The sequence below is a fragment of the Ailuropoda melanoleuca genome, chromosome 7, assembly GCF_002007445.2.
Source record: "Ailuropoda melanoleuca isolate Jingjing chromosome 7, ASM200744v2, whole genome shotgun sequence".
NCBI lineage: Eukaryota > Metazoa > Chordata > Mammalia > Carnivora > Ursidae > Ailuropoda > Ailuropoda melanoleuca.
Genome location: NC_048224.1, coordinates 86,402,275 through 86,420,526, shown reverse-complemented (window position 1 = coordinate 86,420,526; position 18,252 = coordinate 86,402,275). Strand labels below are relative to the sequence as shown.

General features: G+C 38.2%; 1 protein-coding gene across 1 annotated transcript in view; it reads left to right on the top strand.

Annotated features, from left to right (window-relative positions):
• Positions 1–18,252, top strand: part of GTF2F2 (general transcription factor IIF subunit 2) — a 148,457-nt gene that overhangs the window by 67,299 nt on the left and 62,906 nt on the right. The window contains exon 5 of the mRNA XM_002914964.4: positions 10,875–10,956. Within this exon, the coding sequence (XP_002915010.1) occupies positions 10,875–10,956 (82 nt within the window). The remainder of the gene's footprint in view (positions 1–10,874; positions 10,957–18,252) is intronic.

Sequence of the window (18,252 nt, the reverse complement as noted above, 5' to 3'; positions counted from 1 at the left end):
GATTAGCTCACTTAGATCCACTTGACTACTAGACTTGAGGATTTCATCTCCTTTGCAGGCAGAAGGTTGTATTGTTTTGTTTTGTTTTTAAAGATTATTTATTTATTTATTTGACAGAGATAGACAGCCAGTGAGAGAGGGAACACAAGCAGGGGGAGTGGGAGAGGAAGAAGCAGGCTCCCAGCAGAGGAGCCCGATGTGGGACTCGATCCCGGAACGCAGGGATCCCGCCCTGAGCTGAAGGCAGATGCCTAATGACTGTGCTACCCAGGCACCCCTTGTTTTGTATTTTTTAAAGGTAGGGGGCCCTGTTTTCTACTCAGTACCCTAGAACTTTGTTAGAGTTAGAGCACCTTTATCTTAAACTTCTGTAATCACACATATGAAAGAGCCCTTTAGCCAACTTTGAGGATTTAAACAGTACCATTGTTCTGTTCTTGGTATAAATCTGTTAGTTAGGCCCATTGCCTAATCAAATTCTAGCAAAACCTTCCACTAATATGATACTAATCCTCCACTACCTGCATTAGGCAGAACTTATTCCAGGCCAGTGGGAGGAGTTTCCATCTTATATACCAGCTCCTGGTGGAAAATGAGGTCATTGTCATTGCTGTGATTGACAGAGAATGTCATCGTGATACATGCTTGCTCCATTTATATGCCATGGAAGGAAGTTGAACCTCACCAAGAAGGTATCTGTCTTGGTTGGAAGATACAAGATTTGATTATTCCCCCCCCCCCAGCTCAACATATCACTCCTTTATGAAATTCAAACACTCCTTTTCAAGGAAAAGGGTTGGTCTTAGGAGCTGTCTTTAAAATAAGAACATTGAGGGCACCTGGGTGGCTCAGTCAGTTAAGCGTCTGCCTTCAGCTCAGGTCATGATCTCAGGGTCTTGAGACTGAGCCCCACGTCGCTTCAGGCTCCCTGCTCTGCAGGGAGTCTGCTTCTTCCTCTGCCCCTCCCCCCCCTTTCCTGTTCTCCACCCACCCTTCTCCCGCTCACTCTGGCAAATAAATAAAATCTTTTTAAAAAATAAAATAACATTGTGCTTCTGTCTCCACAGCCTCCACCGATACCAGATCTTTTTGGTTGATTTTACCTCCATGTGTTTTGCCTATCTTTTAAAAAAGATTAGTTCCTATTACCTTAGAAAGAAAGTAAAAGCAACTACAGCTAGTGCAGCTGCTGTCAATTTTTACTTAAATCTGGCACTCTGTCTCTGCCCTGGACTTCGCCACATTTTTTCAAGCTTATTGATCTGCGTCTTTCTTTCTCACTTGAATTTGATACCCACCTGCCTGACTCCATTATGATAGCTTTATCTGTTCATGTCCCCAAATCTGGCTAACCCTTGGCCATCTTACTTTTTATGTCCTCTGATTCCTCTTTGCTTTGAACTGTGGCTTTCACAAGCTAAGTTTTTTTTTAATGTGTGGCTTGCCTCTTCTTCATAGCCTCCTCTTAATAGCATTTAATTTGAGAAACGTTTGTTTTGATATTCAGCTATGACTATTTTACTCTAGCCTCTGTGTTAAAAATAAAAATTAATTGAAAATAACAATAATAAGTGTAACATATTGTTATTTTAAGAATCAACGATTTTTCCATGTTAATCTAATTCTGTTTGAATGCCGAAAGTTTAGTTTAGTTTTGAAATACAAAATTATCTGCATTAGATGTTGTCTGGTACTGGGATTATACTAATACAAGTGCTGCCTCACCTACCCTATGGAGCTGATTGGCCACAGTATCTAACCAACTATGCAGAGTGTGGGAATCCTCCGAGGACCCTTGGATATAACCTCTGATAGGAAGGTGATTTGGATGGGTAATTCTAGTCAGATGAATACGTTTGTGAGTATTTTGTAGTGTTAAACTGAGTCTTCAGAGAAGTCCAGGAATCTTTGCTATATGGGCAAACTTTTAAGCCTCATTTGAGGAGTATAGCAAAGAATAAAGCACAATGAATTAAAAGGAGCACAAATAGAAATGACAGATTAAATGAGAACTTCAAACAAAATTCCATCCCACATTTCTTTGCTTTTCATTAATTACTGAGATGACTTTGAAAACAACTTACAAATCATATTAATTCATATTTTAAATATACTTTGGGAGATGAGTGTTTCAGGGAAAGCAGTGTTTTATAATTGCATAAGCAGAAGTCATTTAAGTTTTTTCAAATGAATTTTCTCTTTTTTTGAAGTGTAGCCTATGCATTATTATTCACCGGAAAATTCTATTGTAACCAGATGAGCAAAGCATTTTCATGAGCCATCAAATGAACACTGAAATTATATTATAGTATAGAACTCATTTTTATAGGGCTATTTGGCAAAATGGAATTTTGCCTTCTCTTTGGGAAGAAGATATTTTTAAAATGTTAATAACCACTATCTACAATCTCAAAATGAGGGACATGACTTTGAAGACTTATAAAGGTGATATATATATATTTTTAAAGATTTTATTTTTATTTATTCGACAGAGATAGAGACAGCCAGCGAGAGAGGGAACACAAGCAGGGGGAGTGGGAGGAGGAAGAAGCAGGCTCATAGCAGAAGAGCCTGATGTGGGGCTCGATCCCATAACGCCGGGATCACGCCCTGGGCCGAAGGCAGACGCTTAACCGCTGTGCCACCCAGGCGCCCCAAGGTGATATTTTATTCAGTCAATGACCAGGGGTGCCTGGGTGGCTCAGTGGGTTAAGTGTTCGACTCGTGATTTCAGCTCAGGTCGTGATCTCAGGGTTGTGAGATGGAACCCTGTGTCTGGCTCCCCGCTCAGTGGGGAGTCTGCTGAAGATTCTGTCCCTTTCTCTCTACCCTTTCCCCATGCTTGTGTGCACTCTTTCTCTCAAATAAATAAACAAATCTGATTAAAAAAAAAAAATCTGTGAGCAAAAAAGTCTTTGTTGTCCTAAATGCTGTCCCCTACCACTCACCATCCCTTGTTATCCTCTTTTCTTTAGCTCTTCTTGTGTCTTTTTTATGGTGTGGAGGAAGGAGAAGGGGGCCTGAACAGCAGGACAGGATAAGATGGTTCATTCGAGCAAATGCAGTTTCTTAGAGTATAGTGATTGTAAATTAGGGATGGAGAACTCTTCCGTGTTGCACATTTTTTCACATGTAACATTTCTGAAATCAGGTTATGTCTTAAAATCATGGCAGTGTTTTGTCGTAGTGGCATATAAAATAATGTATATTATAGTTGATGTTGTCTTAGAGTTGATGAAATATTTGAGCAGTTCTGTGAGCTCTACTACCTTCATACCACCAGAAAGTAAAATTAGTAGAGATGCAGAGAGAGGAAGAAAGGGGGCTTGGAGGTGAGGAACTTAGGGCAGCAGTTTTAAACTCTGGCTACTGCATGTTAGATTTACCTACTGACATAAAAATACCACCATCTCTTGCCCTCCTCACAAGCCAGTTAGAATAGAACCTCTGGCTTTGGACCCAGTAGTTTTTAAAAAGCTCCCCAGGTGATTCTAATGATCAAGCAGAGTTGAAGAACCACCATATTAAGGAAATCAATGAATTTGGGAAAGGGAACTTATCTCAAAGGAGTTCTTAATGATGGGGACATAATTTCTACTCTGTAGTTGTGTGAGGATACTTAACAAAGTGTCTTGAAATTTATAAAGAACTAAACTCATATGGCATCACTACTATTACCAATTAAACATAATGAGGAGAACAGGAGTTACTGAAGCTGAAGTTAATGAAACTTGAATCATATTAGTTGATTTAAAAATATGTGCCATTGGATTGTCTATAAGTATTTCATTAATATTGTATCTCTCACCTATATATTGCAGTCTTTCTAAGTGCAGGGATCTCTATTTTTCTTTCTTGGTATCACTCATCTTATCCAGCACAGTGTTTGGCACTATTTAATAATAATAGAGCAGTTTAGTGAAAGTCTTGGAGAATTGTCTTTCCTGGAACGATTTGTTTTTCTTATCCATTTAATCACTTTTGCTATTTTTTAAAAATTATCCCTAATTTCAAGTGCAGCAGCCAAAGCTGGGTTGCAGCTTTGATGAAGGTCTAACTAAGATAAAATGTTGTGGTATTAGGACTTCCCTGCCCTTTTTCATTTATTTATTTATTTATTTATTTATTTATTTGTTTATTTATTTTAAAGATTTTATTTATTTATTTCACAGAGATAGAGACAGCCAGTGAGAGAGGGAACACAAGCAGGGGGAGTGGAAGGGGAAAAAGCAGGCTTCCAGCGGAGGAGCCTGACACCGGGCTCGAGCCCAGAACCCCGGGATCACGCCCTGAGCCGAAGGCAGACGCTTAACGACTGAGCCACCCAGCCCCCCTTTTTCATTTATTATTACAACACAACATTACTTATGTTTTTTATAAAGCTGTATTTTATTTCTGGGTTTTATCCAGCCTCTTAACTCTTGAAAGCAACTTTGAGATTAGGGATTATGTCTGTTTATACATCAAAATGTCATGCCCACATCTGTATTCAAGAGGTTTTTATATTAGCTATATTATATATATGATGTAACAATCATAAAGGAGACTGTAATCTGAAATATAGGAGGAGCAATAAATAACTTGTGGACTTGCCTTGTAAACGTTAAAACAAAAATATTCTTAAGCTCATTCACTAAGTTATTTCTTTGATCAGAAGTCTGTTAATGGCTTCTGCAGACAGAATAGTCCAGATTCCTTTGTGCCTTTAAGGTCTCCATCTTTTTTTTTTTTTTTGGTAAGATTTATTTATTAGTTGAGAGAGAAAGAGAGAGTGAGGGGTGCGGTAGGGAGGGGTAGAGCTGCAGGGGTAGAGGGCGAGCGAGAATCTCAAGCAGACTTCCCACTGAGCACAGACCCCGCCGCAGCTCCATCTCATGATCCTGAGAGCGTAACGTGAGCCGAAATCAAAAGTTGGGTGCCTAACCGACTGAGCCACCCAGGTGCCCCAAGGCCTCCATCTTTGATTTTTATATGTTAGCTAACCAGTTTTCTTTCTGCTCCTGGGCAACTACTCTTGTCATTCACAGATACGTTTTGATCAGCATTACAATATCTCTTGTATAGGAATGTATATACAGCCTTCTTTCTTCTAGTCCATAGGTGAGCAGTTGAAGAATAGTACTAAGAGGAAGTTGAGATGTTTTCTAAATCTTAGGTCTAGTCCTCAAAATATGGTTTCAGTATATGGTTAGAATTGGGAATTTCCAGTGTATTAGGCATATTTGTAATTTGAATATTATATGAAAACATATTACATAAATAGATAACTTTGGGGGAATATTTATATGATTGCTCATTTGTTACTTTTGAGGTAAATAATCAAGTCCTAACTCTGTAAGTTTACTGAAATCTGAACATGATCTTTTATTCCTAAAATATTTGAAGGTTAAATAGAGATCAGAGCATCAGTTCACAAATTTGAATAGAATAAGGATCACCTTTTTAATGATAAAGAGATTGCAAGTTTGCCTAACTGGTTTGTTAAGATGCCAAGTAGTTGATATTGATAGGCCTTACTTACCCTGTGAACCACAGGCAAAAAACTTCCATGAAAAGATTTTAAATGAAAGGATTGGAAACTAGTAGGAATATTAAAAATAGTTTACCTTTTTAAATTCACCTGCTCTGTGGAAATATTTTTTCTTCAGTCCTTTATCCAGATGATAGACACAGATGTGATACAAATAAGAATCAGGAAAGTAGCTTCAAAAGTCGTAAGGAACAGTCCAAATCTTGGTCCTAGCCACTTATCTGTGTTTTAACTGGAGTTGGAAGTGTTCTTAAAGGCCTCCACATTGAACTGGATCCAGAGTGGCCTTGTGGAAATGAGTGCCTATAACTTCCTGATGCCTAACATCTTCCTAACATACCTGCTATCATTAAGTACATGCCAATGCTAATAAACACCCTCCCTGCTTGTTTATTACTGTAACTTGTTTCAACTAGGCATGCCCTTAACTTGTGAAAAGTTCCTGTCAGTTATTTTTCTTGAGTTCTTCAACATAGTCTATCTCAGTTGAGATAAAGAGCAGGAAGGTCTAGCTTAGAGCAGAAGTTTCTTGACATTTTGTTGTTGTTCCTGGAAGCAATTTCTAATTTCTCCTCAAAGAAAATTTAATTATATCTAAGTCTTTTAGGAAATATAAGTGCAAACAAAGTAAACACTAATGAAATGATAAAACATCTCCACTTGGAAGAGAAGGCCAGTTTTTTAAGTGAAGGAGAGTTGGAACTAGATCTGAGATATCCCAGTAACTTCATTATGTAAATGCCGAGGCTGAGAGATGTGAAGTAGCCGCCAAAGTGACATCACTATTTAGTGACAGGATCAGAACTAGAAACTCTTAAGTTCTTTTTTTTATGGTATGTGTTTTGTATATTTACCCTTTAAAACTTTCAATTTTTTTCTGAAAGTAGGTGGTGGGGTATAGATAAATAAAATACTATTACCAGTGGTGTGTGTTCATACTCATTAAGATTCTTTTGGTTACAAGTAACAGAAACCAGTAAGTAAATGGATCTAGCAAAAACGGTGGGGGGTGGAGGGAGAGAAAATTAGGAAAGATTCTGGAATATTTCCCAGAATCCAATTCTGGTGTGGGTCCCTTAGTTTTAAATAGAGAGAGAGGGACAAACACACAGAGGGAGGAGACAAAAGCCATTGTTCACTCTGTTCCCATCACCTTCAGTGTCCTTCTGCCTCACCTGTGTGTCTGTCTTATAACCCTTAAAAAATTCTTCTTTGTGCAGTGGAGTCCCACAGCCCATAGGAAAGGACCAGTCTGTCTGTCTGTCAGATAAATTCAAAAGTAGAGAATCATGAAATGATATTTATTAATATACATTCCTACTGCCTTAAACATTTTACTTTAAGAGTTAAAATGTAGATTTAGCTACCAGTGCACATGTAGGATAAGGCCTTTGATTTCAGTATAATATGCTGATTGAGCATCTGCTTTCTCTTTCTTGGGAAAATTTAACCCGTAATCTAGATTTACAATTTTGGCTTCTTAGAAAGGAGCAAAAATTTAGACACTGAAACAGCACGAGTGCAGAATCCCTCTAGACTTTTATGTTTCTCTTCTAGTCTCCTGTTCTCTCTCCAGTACCTACTTTGACAGTTTTTTTTATCAACTTAATTTTATATTAAGTCCTGCCAAAGCATTAAACCTGGTTTTCATAGAAATATCTCCTTCCCCCGTACTCATAATTAATGGGATTATATAATATATAATCAAATTGCATAATTACTAACAGTAAAACTAGCATAAACAAGTTCTAATATAGTTAGAGCAGAAGCGTGTGGGAGTATTAGAGATGAACCTGACTACCCACCATGGGCAAGCTGTGGGCATCTGTCACTGTATTTAAAAGAGAGGACTTGGGGCGCCTGGGTGGCACAGCGGTTGGGCGTCTGCCTTCGGCTCAGGGCGTGATCCCGGCGTTATGGGATCGAGCCCCACATCAGGCTCCTCTGCTGAGCCTGCTTCTCCCTCTCCCACTCCCCCTGCTTGTGTTCCCTCTCTCGCTGGCTGTCTCTCTCTCTCTCTGTCAAATAAATAAATAAAAAAATAAAAAAAAAAAATAAAAGAGAGGACTTGAGAGCGTTGGTAATCTAGAAGTGGGATAAGCAGAGGTCTATTAAAAGTGATTCTGGTGTATTAAAATGATTTATATACCTGTCATATCTTCCCACTAGACCAGCAGCTCTTAAAACATGATCTGGAAACTTCTCGGTAGAGGGATTCCTGAGACCTTTTTAAGGGGTCTGTAAAATCAAAACTATCATTCATAATAATACCAAGTCTTTTTGCCTTTTTCAGTTCTAATTTTCTAAACATATATTAGGAATTATAACTATGATAAATAGCAAAAGATACAACCCACATAAAAGCTCTTTGGGGGCCCTCAATACTTTTTTTTTTTTTTAAAGATTTTATTTATTTATTCAACAGAGATAGAGACAGCCAGCGAGAGAGGGAACACAAGCAGGGGGAGTGGGAGAGGAAGAAGCAGGCTCATAGCAGAGGAGCCTGATGTGGGGCACGATCCCAGAACGCCGGGATCACGCCCTGAGCCGAAGGCAGACGCTTAACCGCTGTGCCACCCAGGCGCCCCGCCCTCAATACTTTTTAAGAATATTTGTCACAAATCATTTGAATGGCTGCACTAGACTCTGTACTCCTTCAGGACAGGAGCCATGTTTTATTTATCTTTATTATTCCTGATGTGTTTCAAGTATTTGTGGTCTTTTAAACTGGGCCAACAAAGTGGTATTAAGTGAGGGTTCCTGTATTAACGAACATGACCTGCAATAAACAGCAGTGGTGTGCAAATGGGTGCTTTCATATGCCTTTAAAATATAATGCAGTGTTTAATACCTTTCCCCTGAAATCTTAAGCAACGTTTAAGAAGCGTGGTTGGTGGAAAGAATATGAAAACATTATCCTGTGAGGCTTTAAAAAGTGTGTGAAGGCTTTAAATCTTGCTTAGGAGGCTTTATCATAAAAGTAAGTTGGCTTTTTAAAATTTATTTGAAAGGAGAAGGGGAACGAGCTAACAGAAATGTGGGATTATTTAAGAGCAGCCAATCAGTGGGAAGATTCATTGTAGATGATTAAGACTTTTCTTTCACTTGAGAAGCACTGGAAAGCTATTTCAGATTTGAAAAGGGGATGTGATGGACCGGAAATTATGGTTTGGGGAAGTGAATTTTATTGCTTTGTGAGAGTGACCTTGATTGAAGAATAGTGATGAGAGTAGTGGCCAAGTTGATACGGACAGGTGCTTTGGAAACTTCTTACTCTTTCAGGTATTATGTGGAGAACATTGACAGCAGAATCCTTTAAAAATTAAATTCAGCCTATCTACCTGAAGTAGATACTGCTTTAAATGAGTGGGGAAACAGTCACAGATGGTATTAACAGATAGCTCTTTTAGTATTCAACTAAACATCTGGATATATAAGTAAATTATCCTCAGGGATGGTATGGTATTCTAAATTTGTTGAGTTTTTTAAAAAGGGTAATTTATGTTTTAATAGAGGACTTTCTCATGCATTTAAGATACTTTATACATATGGGGCACCTGGGTAGTGCAGTTGTTAAGCGTCCGCCTTCGGCTCAGGGTGTGATCCCAGCATTCTGGGATCGAGCCCCGCATCAGGCTCCTCTGCTGGGAGCCTGTTTCTTCCTCTCCCACTCCCCCTGCTTGTGTTCCCTCTCTCGCTGGCTGTCTCTCTGTCAAATAAATAAATAAATACAATCTTTTAAAAAAAATAAGATACTTTATACATAGAAATTTCCCAAATCTTGCTATTGTTATGACAATAATTTTTCTAGATAGAATTTTCAGCTTCAGTGGAAAGGCAAATGCAAATACAAGAATTGGGAAATTCAAATTTTAATCTCAATCTTACTAAATTGATTAATAAGAGGAAATTATTTTTAGACATTTAAATTTAAAATAATTATGGCTTTGTTTCCTTCCTGACATTTTGGTATAAGGTAGGCATGCTTCTCATCATTGCTTTTTCCAGACATCTGATAGCCTGTACTTGAGATTAGTTGCATATGTTGCATTGAGGGACTCTTCAACTATTGAATTACCCATGCATCACATTTAGGGGCTATGGTAAGGAGTCTCTTGGGGTTTGGAGACAAAATCAAGAAAAGTACCGTGAGGAAGATTTTCTAATATAAATCATGTGGGCATGGTACTATCTGCGCTGTACATTTTGGTCCATTTATCTGTCTCTCCCCAGCAAACTGTATTCTTCTTGAAAAGAGTACCATGTCTTACTCATCTTTGATTCCAAATGCTTAGGTGGTGCCCTTTACGTAGTAGGCACTTAGTTAATGTTAGTGGAATGCACAAAGTCTTTTGCCCTGAAGAGATGAATGAATCATAAATGCATTGCTGATGAGCCAAAGGATTTCCTGAATCTCGTCTCAAAACCTGGGTGAATTCTCATTGAATTAAGACTGAACCATAGCTTCCTAATCATACTTGTATATTTCCAGACTGTAGGAGAGCTGGTGAGCATCATGGGATAGTCATATATGTACTATCAAAATAAGGTCTGTAAAGTGATTTTATCACAGTGTTTGGTACCTAGTAGTCACATAGTAGGTGCTAGCTTTTGTTTACCGTTTTGGTTTCTCTTGAATTTTGTGTGGGTCACCATAAGAATTCTTACTAATAGTAGGGAAAATTGCCCTTCTGTTTGAACAAATATCAATAGCAGTTAAAGCTCTAATTTGGACACACCCAAGTTAAAAAATCTGCTGGAAAATAGAAGTCAGAGCAACTGGCAGGCAGAGGTGATACCCAATATAGCTTAGACAATGACCTGCCCCATTTATAGTATTTTCTAGGCTAGCGTCTAGTCACAGTGTATTCTAGAATTTTATTTGCATACATATGTGTGTGTGTGTGTGCGTGCTCACCCATAGATACAGATATATATTATCTTTGATTTTAGTGGTTTAGACTAGCTGGGTTTTTAGAAAGTACTTCTCTGCCAAAGATGATGCAGTCTCCACTCCCTTCAAATTTTTTAAATTTGATTTTATGCCCTATTAAGCCACCCTCTTTAGAAAGAGTTAAATATATAAAAGTTGTTATTGGCAAGGGGCTGCAGCAGCCCAGGAAACAAACCTGACAAGATCAGTTTTTTACTAGCCAAGAGTAAGGTTTTTCTCTATTCTGATTAATGATGCTACTATAAACTTAATAGTAGTCCTTTCGTTTCCTTGATTTTTATTATTACACTTAATTCTAATTATTATTACTGTGGTTAGTATGTCAGAGTAAAATCTTAAAAATGGTGAGTGTTATCTCTGAATACATTTGTTAATTTTTTTTCTTTCAAGATAAACTTTCATTGGAAGGAATAGTGGTACAAAGAGCTGAATGCCGACCTGCTGCCAGTGAAAACTACATGAGATTAAAGAGGTTGGTGTTCTTTAACTTTGAAATAATACCTGATATTTCCTTTTGGGAATTGAAATACATATATTAGTTTGCTTATTAACTACATGAAAACTGTGGTTATGTTGAAAGTGTTTTCTTCCAAGGCTGTTTTGTTTTAAAACTAAGTAAGAACAAACTTCCAGTTATAAAATAAATAAGTCCTGGGGATATAATGTACAGCATGGTGACTATAGTTAATATTATTATTTTGCATATTTGAAAGTTGCTAAGAGAATAGATCTTAAAAGTTCTCATCACAAGAAGAAAATTTGTAAATATGGTGACAGATGTTAACTAGACTTATTGTGGTGATCGTTTTACAATGTATATATATTTCAAATCATTATGTTGTATACCTGAAACTAATATAATGGTATATGTCAATTATACTTCAATTAAAAAAACAAACAAACAAGAGTTTCTTTGGCAAGGGAACTTTCAGAACCTGGGCTGTTTATTTGGGATGTTTTAAGCTACTCTCTTAATATAACCTGGAGTCAGGCTTTTTATACTACTTTTTCTAGTCATCTTTATAGATCTTGATTCTTTAAAGACACATAATAAGGTATTTGTACTATTTTATTTTTAAAGCCTGTAATTTTCCCATAGTGAACATTTCTGAAATACTATACAGTATAAAGCAAGTATAGTTGATAGAATATCATCCTTTTCTCTTGATTTACGGAGAACTTTTTATGAACTTACTACTTTGTTAGAGATTTCGTATAAGGTTCCCTCTCCCCCACTGTTGTACATGGTTAACATTTTGTAATTAATATTTGAAGATGGTGATTGCAAATTCTTGATACTCCAAATTTTATGACTTCCAACGAGCAATTTTTTTAAACCCGGAAGAAATGCTTTTTAAATTTTTTTTTTTTTATTTTAAGTAAACTCTATACCACCTGTGGGACTCAAACTCAAAACCCCAAGATCAAGAGTCACGTGCCCTATCAACTGAGCCAGCCAGGCACCCCTTGTTTTATACTTTATATTGAATGTATTTCAACCCTGTGTACTTCAGAATTACAAGTTTGTTCATTTATTCAGCACTTACTGCATGAAAGAGTAGTGAACAAAACAGGCAAAACTCTCTGCCCTCATGGAACTTATATAATAGCTATACAGAGCTCATAATGGGGAACATACTGTTCAGGTGGTAGCAGTAGCCTCTCTGGATATCAGTGTTTTCTCACAGATAGAAGTGGTTGCTTGAGGGGCACTTGGGTGGTGCAGTTAGTTAAGCATCCAGCTCTTGGTTCGGCTCAGGTGGTAATCTCAGGGTCATGGAATCGAGCTGCACATCAAGCTCCCCGCTCAGCATGGAGTCTGCTTAAAGATTCTCTCTCTCTCTCTCTCTCTCTCTCTGCCCCTGCGTCCCCACCACACATGCGCACACTCTCTCTCTCTCAAATAAATAAATAGATCTAAAAAAAAAAAAAAAAGGTGGCTGCTTGAGCTGCATCCTCTCTAATGTCACATCATCTTTATAATTTCCCTCCTTTCTCAATTAGATTAGAGTGTGTCTCTCTCCGGAATGAAACAAAAAGACTGTTTCCTTGCCCAATAATTCTTCTCATTTAAATGCCTCCCCAGGGCAAGTAAAAGGATGACAATCAAAATAAAAATATTTTTTAACTGCAAATAACTTTGGAACACAGGCAGAAGGTGTTTCTCTCTTTGTGTTTAGCCTATAAAGTTGATCATACAATGTGTGTTTTTGAAGACTTATCTTCTTCAAATAATTATTGAAATTGCAAAATCTGGTTACTGAGCTGCTTGCCAGGAGCTTTCTTTGTGGTCCTAATTATCTTTAAAGGTTTCTAAAGATTTCTGATGATATTAGGCAAATTGCCTGTTGTGTTAATGAAATGGCTATTTTTTTTCTTACCAAAAGATATAAAAATTGTTTACCCTTTTGAGTGTGCTGAGACCAGCCATTTCATATTTCAGTTACTTAAATGACTTAAGGAAACAGGATGATTCAGGAGATGATAATCATGTGAGTTTTGTAAAATAGATGATATGTGGCAGGTCTTGAGCGCTGAGATTTTTCTGACCAAGTGGAAAAAGACAGGAGTAAGCACACTCTGTTTTAAACAGGGAGAGATGCACGCATAAAGACTTGGGGAAGGCACTGGGGACCTTTTTGTAGTTCTGCGAGCCTGGAATGTGGGATTTGTTGGAGGCAGAACAAGGAGAATTTCCAGCCTAGGCCTCTGTTTTGAGCTCCAAACTCGTATTTCAAAAACCTGGTTGAATGTCCAGTAGACATTTTAAATAAACCGTTCTCCCAGGCTTTCCCCCAAAATCTGCTCTACCAGTGGTCTTTCTTATCTGAGTTAGTACAAACTCTGTTCTCCTGTTTTCTTAGTCCAAAAATCTTGTGGCATTCTTGAGTCCTCTCTCACACTCACATTCAGTGTGTCAGAAAACTCTTATTGACCGTAACTTCCAAATATGACACATCTATAGTCTGACTGTTTCTCACCACCCACATGATCTGCCATGAAGTCTCACCTCGATCACTGCAGTAGCCTCCTAGCAGCATTCCTGCTTCTGTCCCTGCCCCACCCTAGTCTGCTGCCAGCACAGTAGCCAGAACAGTTCTTCTAAAATCTGTCAAGTCATGCCATTCCTCTGCTCATGGGTTACTTGCAATGCTTCCGTCATTACTCAGAGTAAAATTCGAGTCCTTGCAGTTCTCTGCAGGGATCTATACCATCACCCTCCTACTCCTTCCCACTTCTCCCCATCCTCACCTCTTCTCCCCTTGATCCCCCTACTTACTCTGCTCTAACCACCCTGAGCTCATAGCAGTCCTGAGCACTCTAGGGACTTCCTTATTAGGGCCTTTACACCAGATTTTCTTTTCTGCGTGGAACATCCTTTCTGCAGATAACTGCATGGCTCATTCCTCACCTTTTTCAGGTCTCTTCTCAGATTCTACTTTTCCAATAAGGCCTACCTTGACCGACTTACTTCTTTCTATACTTGTATTTTCTTAAAGACCATATTACTCCTAATATCCTATATAATTTACTTATACTTATTGCTGTCTTTGCTCTAGTGTAGTTTAAACTTCCATGTTTGGTTCTTTGGTGTGCACACATGTGCACACAATCATCGGTTTTGTTCACTTACACACATACCACCTACACACCTGGGTGGCTCAGTTGGTTAAGCATCTGCCTTTGGCTCAGGTCATGATCCCAGGGTCCTGGGATGGACCCCATGTCTGGCTTTCTGGCACGGAGTCTGCTTCTTCTCACTCTGCCCTTCCTGCCCCCGCCGCCCTCACTCATGCTCCTGTGCGCGCGCGCGCTCGCTCTCTCTCTCTCTCTCTCTCTCTCTCTCTCTCTCTCTCTCAAATAAGTCTTTAAAAAAAATAGTTCATGACATGTAGTAGGTGGTTTGGCTATTAGGGAGGCACTGAAGAAGTCTAAGCTCTGTGGAAAGCAAAGGGATTTCTGTTTTGAATAGGTCATCCTGGCCATAATGTAAGACCGAAAGCAGGGGGATAACCTAGAGGCTGATACAATAACCCAGGTGCAAAATGTCTAAATGACTAAACAAAATGGTTCTAATCAGAAGGGAAATGAAAGGACAAGGTTTTGAGGATATTTGGAGGTAGAGTCGATAGGACTTAATGAACTCATCTCCTTAAGTGGCTGTGGGACAGGGGATTTCTCTAGGACCAGACTGGTAGTGGTAGTTCTTGTGTTGTGACCTAGGTGCGCTTCTGTTACGAATCCTCAGACTGATGAAGGGAGAGGGATAGGAGAGACCTTATAATCCCATGTCCATTTTAGTATAAATCCTGGTTGACAGTTTACATTAAAACTTAAAAAAGCAGAAAGTACTTAAACTGCAAGAAGAGTACTGATGGGTAAATTAATCAAAATAGGAAAGTAGGGGCGCCTGGGTGGCTCAGTCGTTAAGCGTCTGCCTTCAGCTCAGGGCGTGATCCCAGAGTTCTGGGATCGAGCCCCACATCAGGCTTCTCTGCTGGGAGCCTGCTTCTTCCTCTCCCACTCCCCCTGCTTGTGTTCCCTCTCTCGCTGTCTCTCTCTGTCAAATAAATAAATAAAATCTTTGAAAAAAATAGGAAAATAATATAAGCCATAAATTGTATCTCATGTACAGTTGACACTTGAACAACAACGTGGTTGGGGTGTCAACCCTTTGCACAGTTGAAACTCTACGTTTAACTTTTGACTCCCCCAAAACTACTACTAATAGCCTACTGTTTCCTGGAAGCCTTACCAATAACCTAAACAGTCAGTTAACACGTATTTTGTATGTTATATGTATTATCACTGTATTCTTACAATAAAGGAAGCCAGAGAAAAGAAAATGTTGAGAAATCATAAGGAAGAGAATATGCATTTATGGTACTGCATTGTTAAAAAAAAATCCACGTATAAGTGGACCTTTGCAGTTCAGACTTGTGCCATTCAAGGGTCAAACTGTATTTTGTTTATCGTTATTCAACACTTTCAAATGCCTAATGTGATCACTGAGGTAAGGCTCAATTTAAAGAAAAAATCACTAGTTCTTGCTCCAGAGAGTTTATAGTTTTTGAACCTGAAGGAACACACCCACCCACCCACCCATACACCAGATTATCCAAAACATCTATTTACTGACCATATAGTAGGAGAAATAGAAATATGGTGGTGCTGTTGATCAAATGGAAAGGCAGATTTCCTAATGGAGGTGACATCAAAGTAGAAGTGTTTGAGAACAGAATTGGCAGGTCAATACTTAAGATATCCAGCACCTGGATATTTCACACATACAGTCCAAGGTTTTCTGGGCCTCCTTCTGACCGCCTGGTTCCATTTAATGATATTTGAGTTTTTGGATGATCTGGCTATTGTCTCACTTTTTGGTTTTATTTTTAGCTGTTCTCCTTTTAACGGACATCAGCTAGTTTTATCACACTACACGTTGTTATCCTGGATGTGCTGGGCACTTTCAAGTTTTATGCTGTATCCTCTACCTAGAATACCTCATCCGCCTTCTGCCAGGATCCTTCTGAGCTTTTCAAACCAACCCAGGTGTTACTTACTCAGTGAAACTTTCTCATATCTTCCACTCCCCACTCCAGTTAGGATCTGCCACGCCCTTTTGTACATTCCCACATACTTACTTATTCTGTTTAATGGTACATATGAATGTCTGTGTTTTCTGTTGTTGAAGTGTACATGGTTGCATCTCCTACAAGATTATTAACTTCATAAGAACAGGGACTGTGGGCTGGCTTGCTTGCTTGCTTTCTTCCTTCCTTCCTTCCTTCCTCTCTCCCTCCCTCCCTCCCTTCCTGTTTGTATTCTGAGCACTTAGCATAGTACATTACAAATAATAAGTACCCAGAAGTATTTGTTGGGTTCAATAGAAAGGAATGGCAAAACTAGGTACAGAAATGTAGGAATCTGCAGCATTCAGCTTCTTTAATTTTTTTTTTTTTACTCAGAGCTGCACTTGAAACCTGGACTAATTGATTTTTCAATTCATATGCACATGCTTGTACGCACACACAAACATGCGCATACATACATATCTTCCTTTGAGAGGGGAAAGTGATGATAAAACAATACAGAAACATTTCATCAACAACAAAAAGATTTTCAGAATATAAAGTTAGAATTAAATAGTTTTCCATTTACAGAGGACTAGAAGAGAGAGCCTTTTTATCAAAGAAGACCTTTCCTTAAGTCAATGAGGTTTTTTTCTTTAACCAATGAGGTTTTACTGTATATATATTTGCAGATAGTTGCTGAATTACACTCTTAACAACATAAATGGGTATATTTACATAGTGTATTTTATGTTTATATATAATACTTTTTAAGAATGATTAGTGCTACTTTAGTGGGAATTTAATTTTAGTAATAAGTGTTCACTATAGCTGTCTGCTATTAAATTTTAGCTGATAAATTAGTCACAAGTTAGAATTATAACTGCCATATTAATCAAATATAAGTAAGATTCTGTTAGTTTGTAAGATTCTTTTATTCACTTAGATAAAGGTGGAATTAAGTATTGGCAGTAAACAAAAGAAAAATGTGAACCCTTCAGTCAGTGAAATTCAGGCCAAGAAATAAATTAATCCTGTGCTGTAATTTTCCTTTGTCTAGTCCCATCACATAGTATAAAATCCTGCAAGCATCCATTTAGCCATCAAGAAAACCTAAAACACAAAAGGGAAAAAGCATTCCACTGCTTCTGTTACTTTTCCTTTATCTGACATAAATTTGGATCGATCTAAATGATATTTTATTAGGAGGAAATTTATTTCGAATTGGTAAATGTTAATCTATTCAATATCAACTCACATTTGATATGCTAATTAAAATTTATGGGGCGCCTGGTTGGCTCAGTCGGTTAAGCATCTGACTCTTGATTTCGCTTAAGGTCATGATCTCAGGGGTCCTGGGAATGAGCTCTGCATGTTGGGCTCTGTGCTCTATGGGGAGTCTGCTTGAGATTCTATCCCACCTCCTTCCCCCTCCCTCTCTAAAAAATTTTTAGAATTTAATTTGTGTTTTATTAAGTGTAACTTTAAGCATCTTGAGGCTTTTTTTTTTTAAACTAATCTCTGTATCCAACATGAGGCTTGAACTCACGACCCTAATAAGATCGTGAGTTACATGCTGCACCGGCTGAGCCAACCAGGTGCCCCTTGAGGCTTTCTTAATAGTCAAATGATAAATTATACATTCACCCAGCTTATAATTCATGTTGTACTCTTTAAAATATAAAGGGACATAAAGATAAGACAGTCACCCTAATGTGTGTTATCTTATAGGAAAGTTGTAGTAATGGGAACATGTGTGGCTTTTTAACTTCTGCATGTTTATGTCACCAACTCATCTAAAAATACTTGTCTCAAAAGTTTTTATTTTTAATTTTTTCAGTGTTTGTGGGCTTTCTTCAAAAACCTAAGAAAAGCCTTTCTCTTTGGAAACAGAACACAGGCTGTGGAGAGGTGGAAAAGAGAAAAATCAGACTTTTTTTCTATGCAAAGATGCCAGATAGTAGGAAGCAAGTTGTGATTCACTTTCTTTCTTGGGGAGAGGTTACCAGGCTGTACCTGCCTAGATTCCTGATGTTTCATATTATGGTAAAAGATGTCTTAGAATGTGTTATTATAAGGGAAGAGGAAAAGGACCCCCTCACTCAGTAGATCTTTATGTAATTTGTGGGTGAGGTGATTCATGTGGGTGAACTAGGTTCAGGCCCAAAGAAGTTTCTGCAAATAAAATTTTTGCT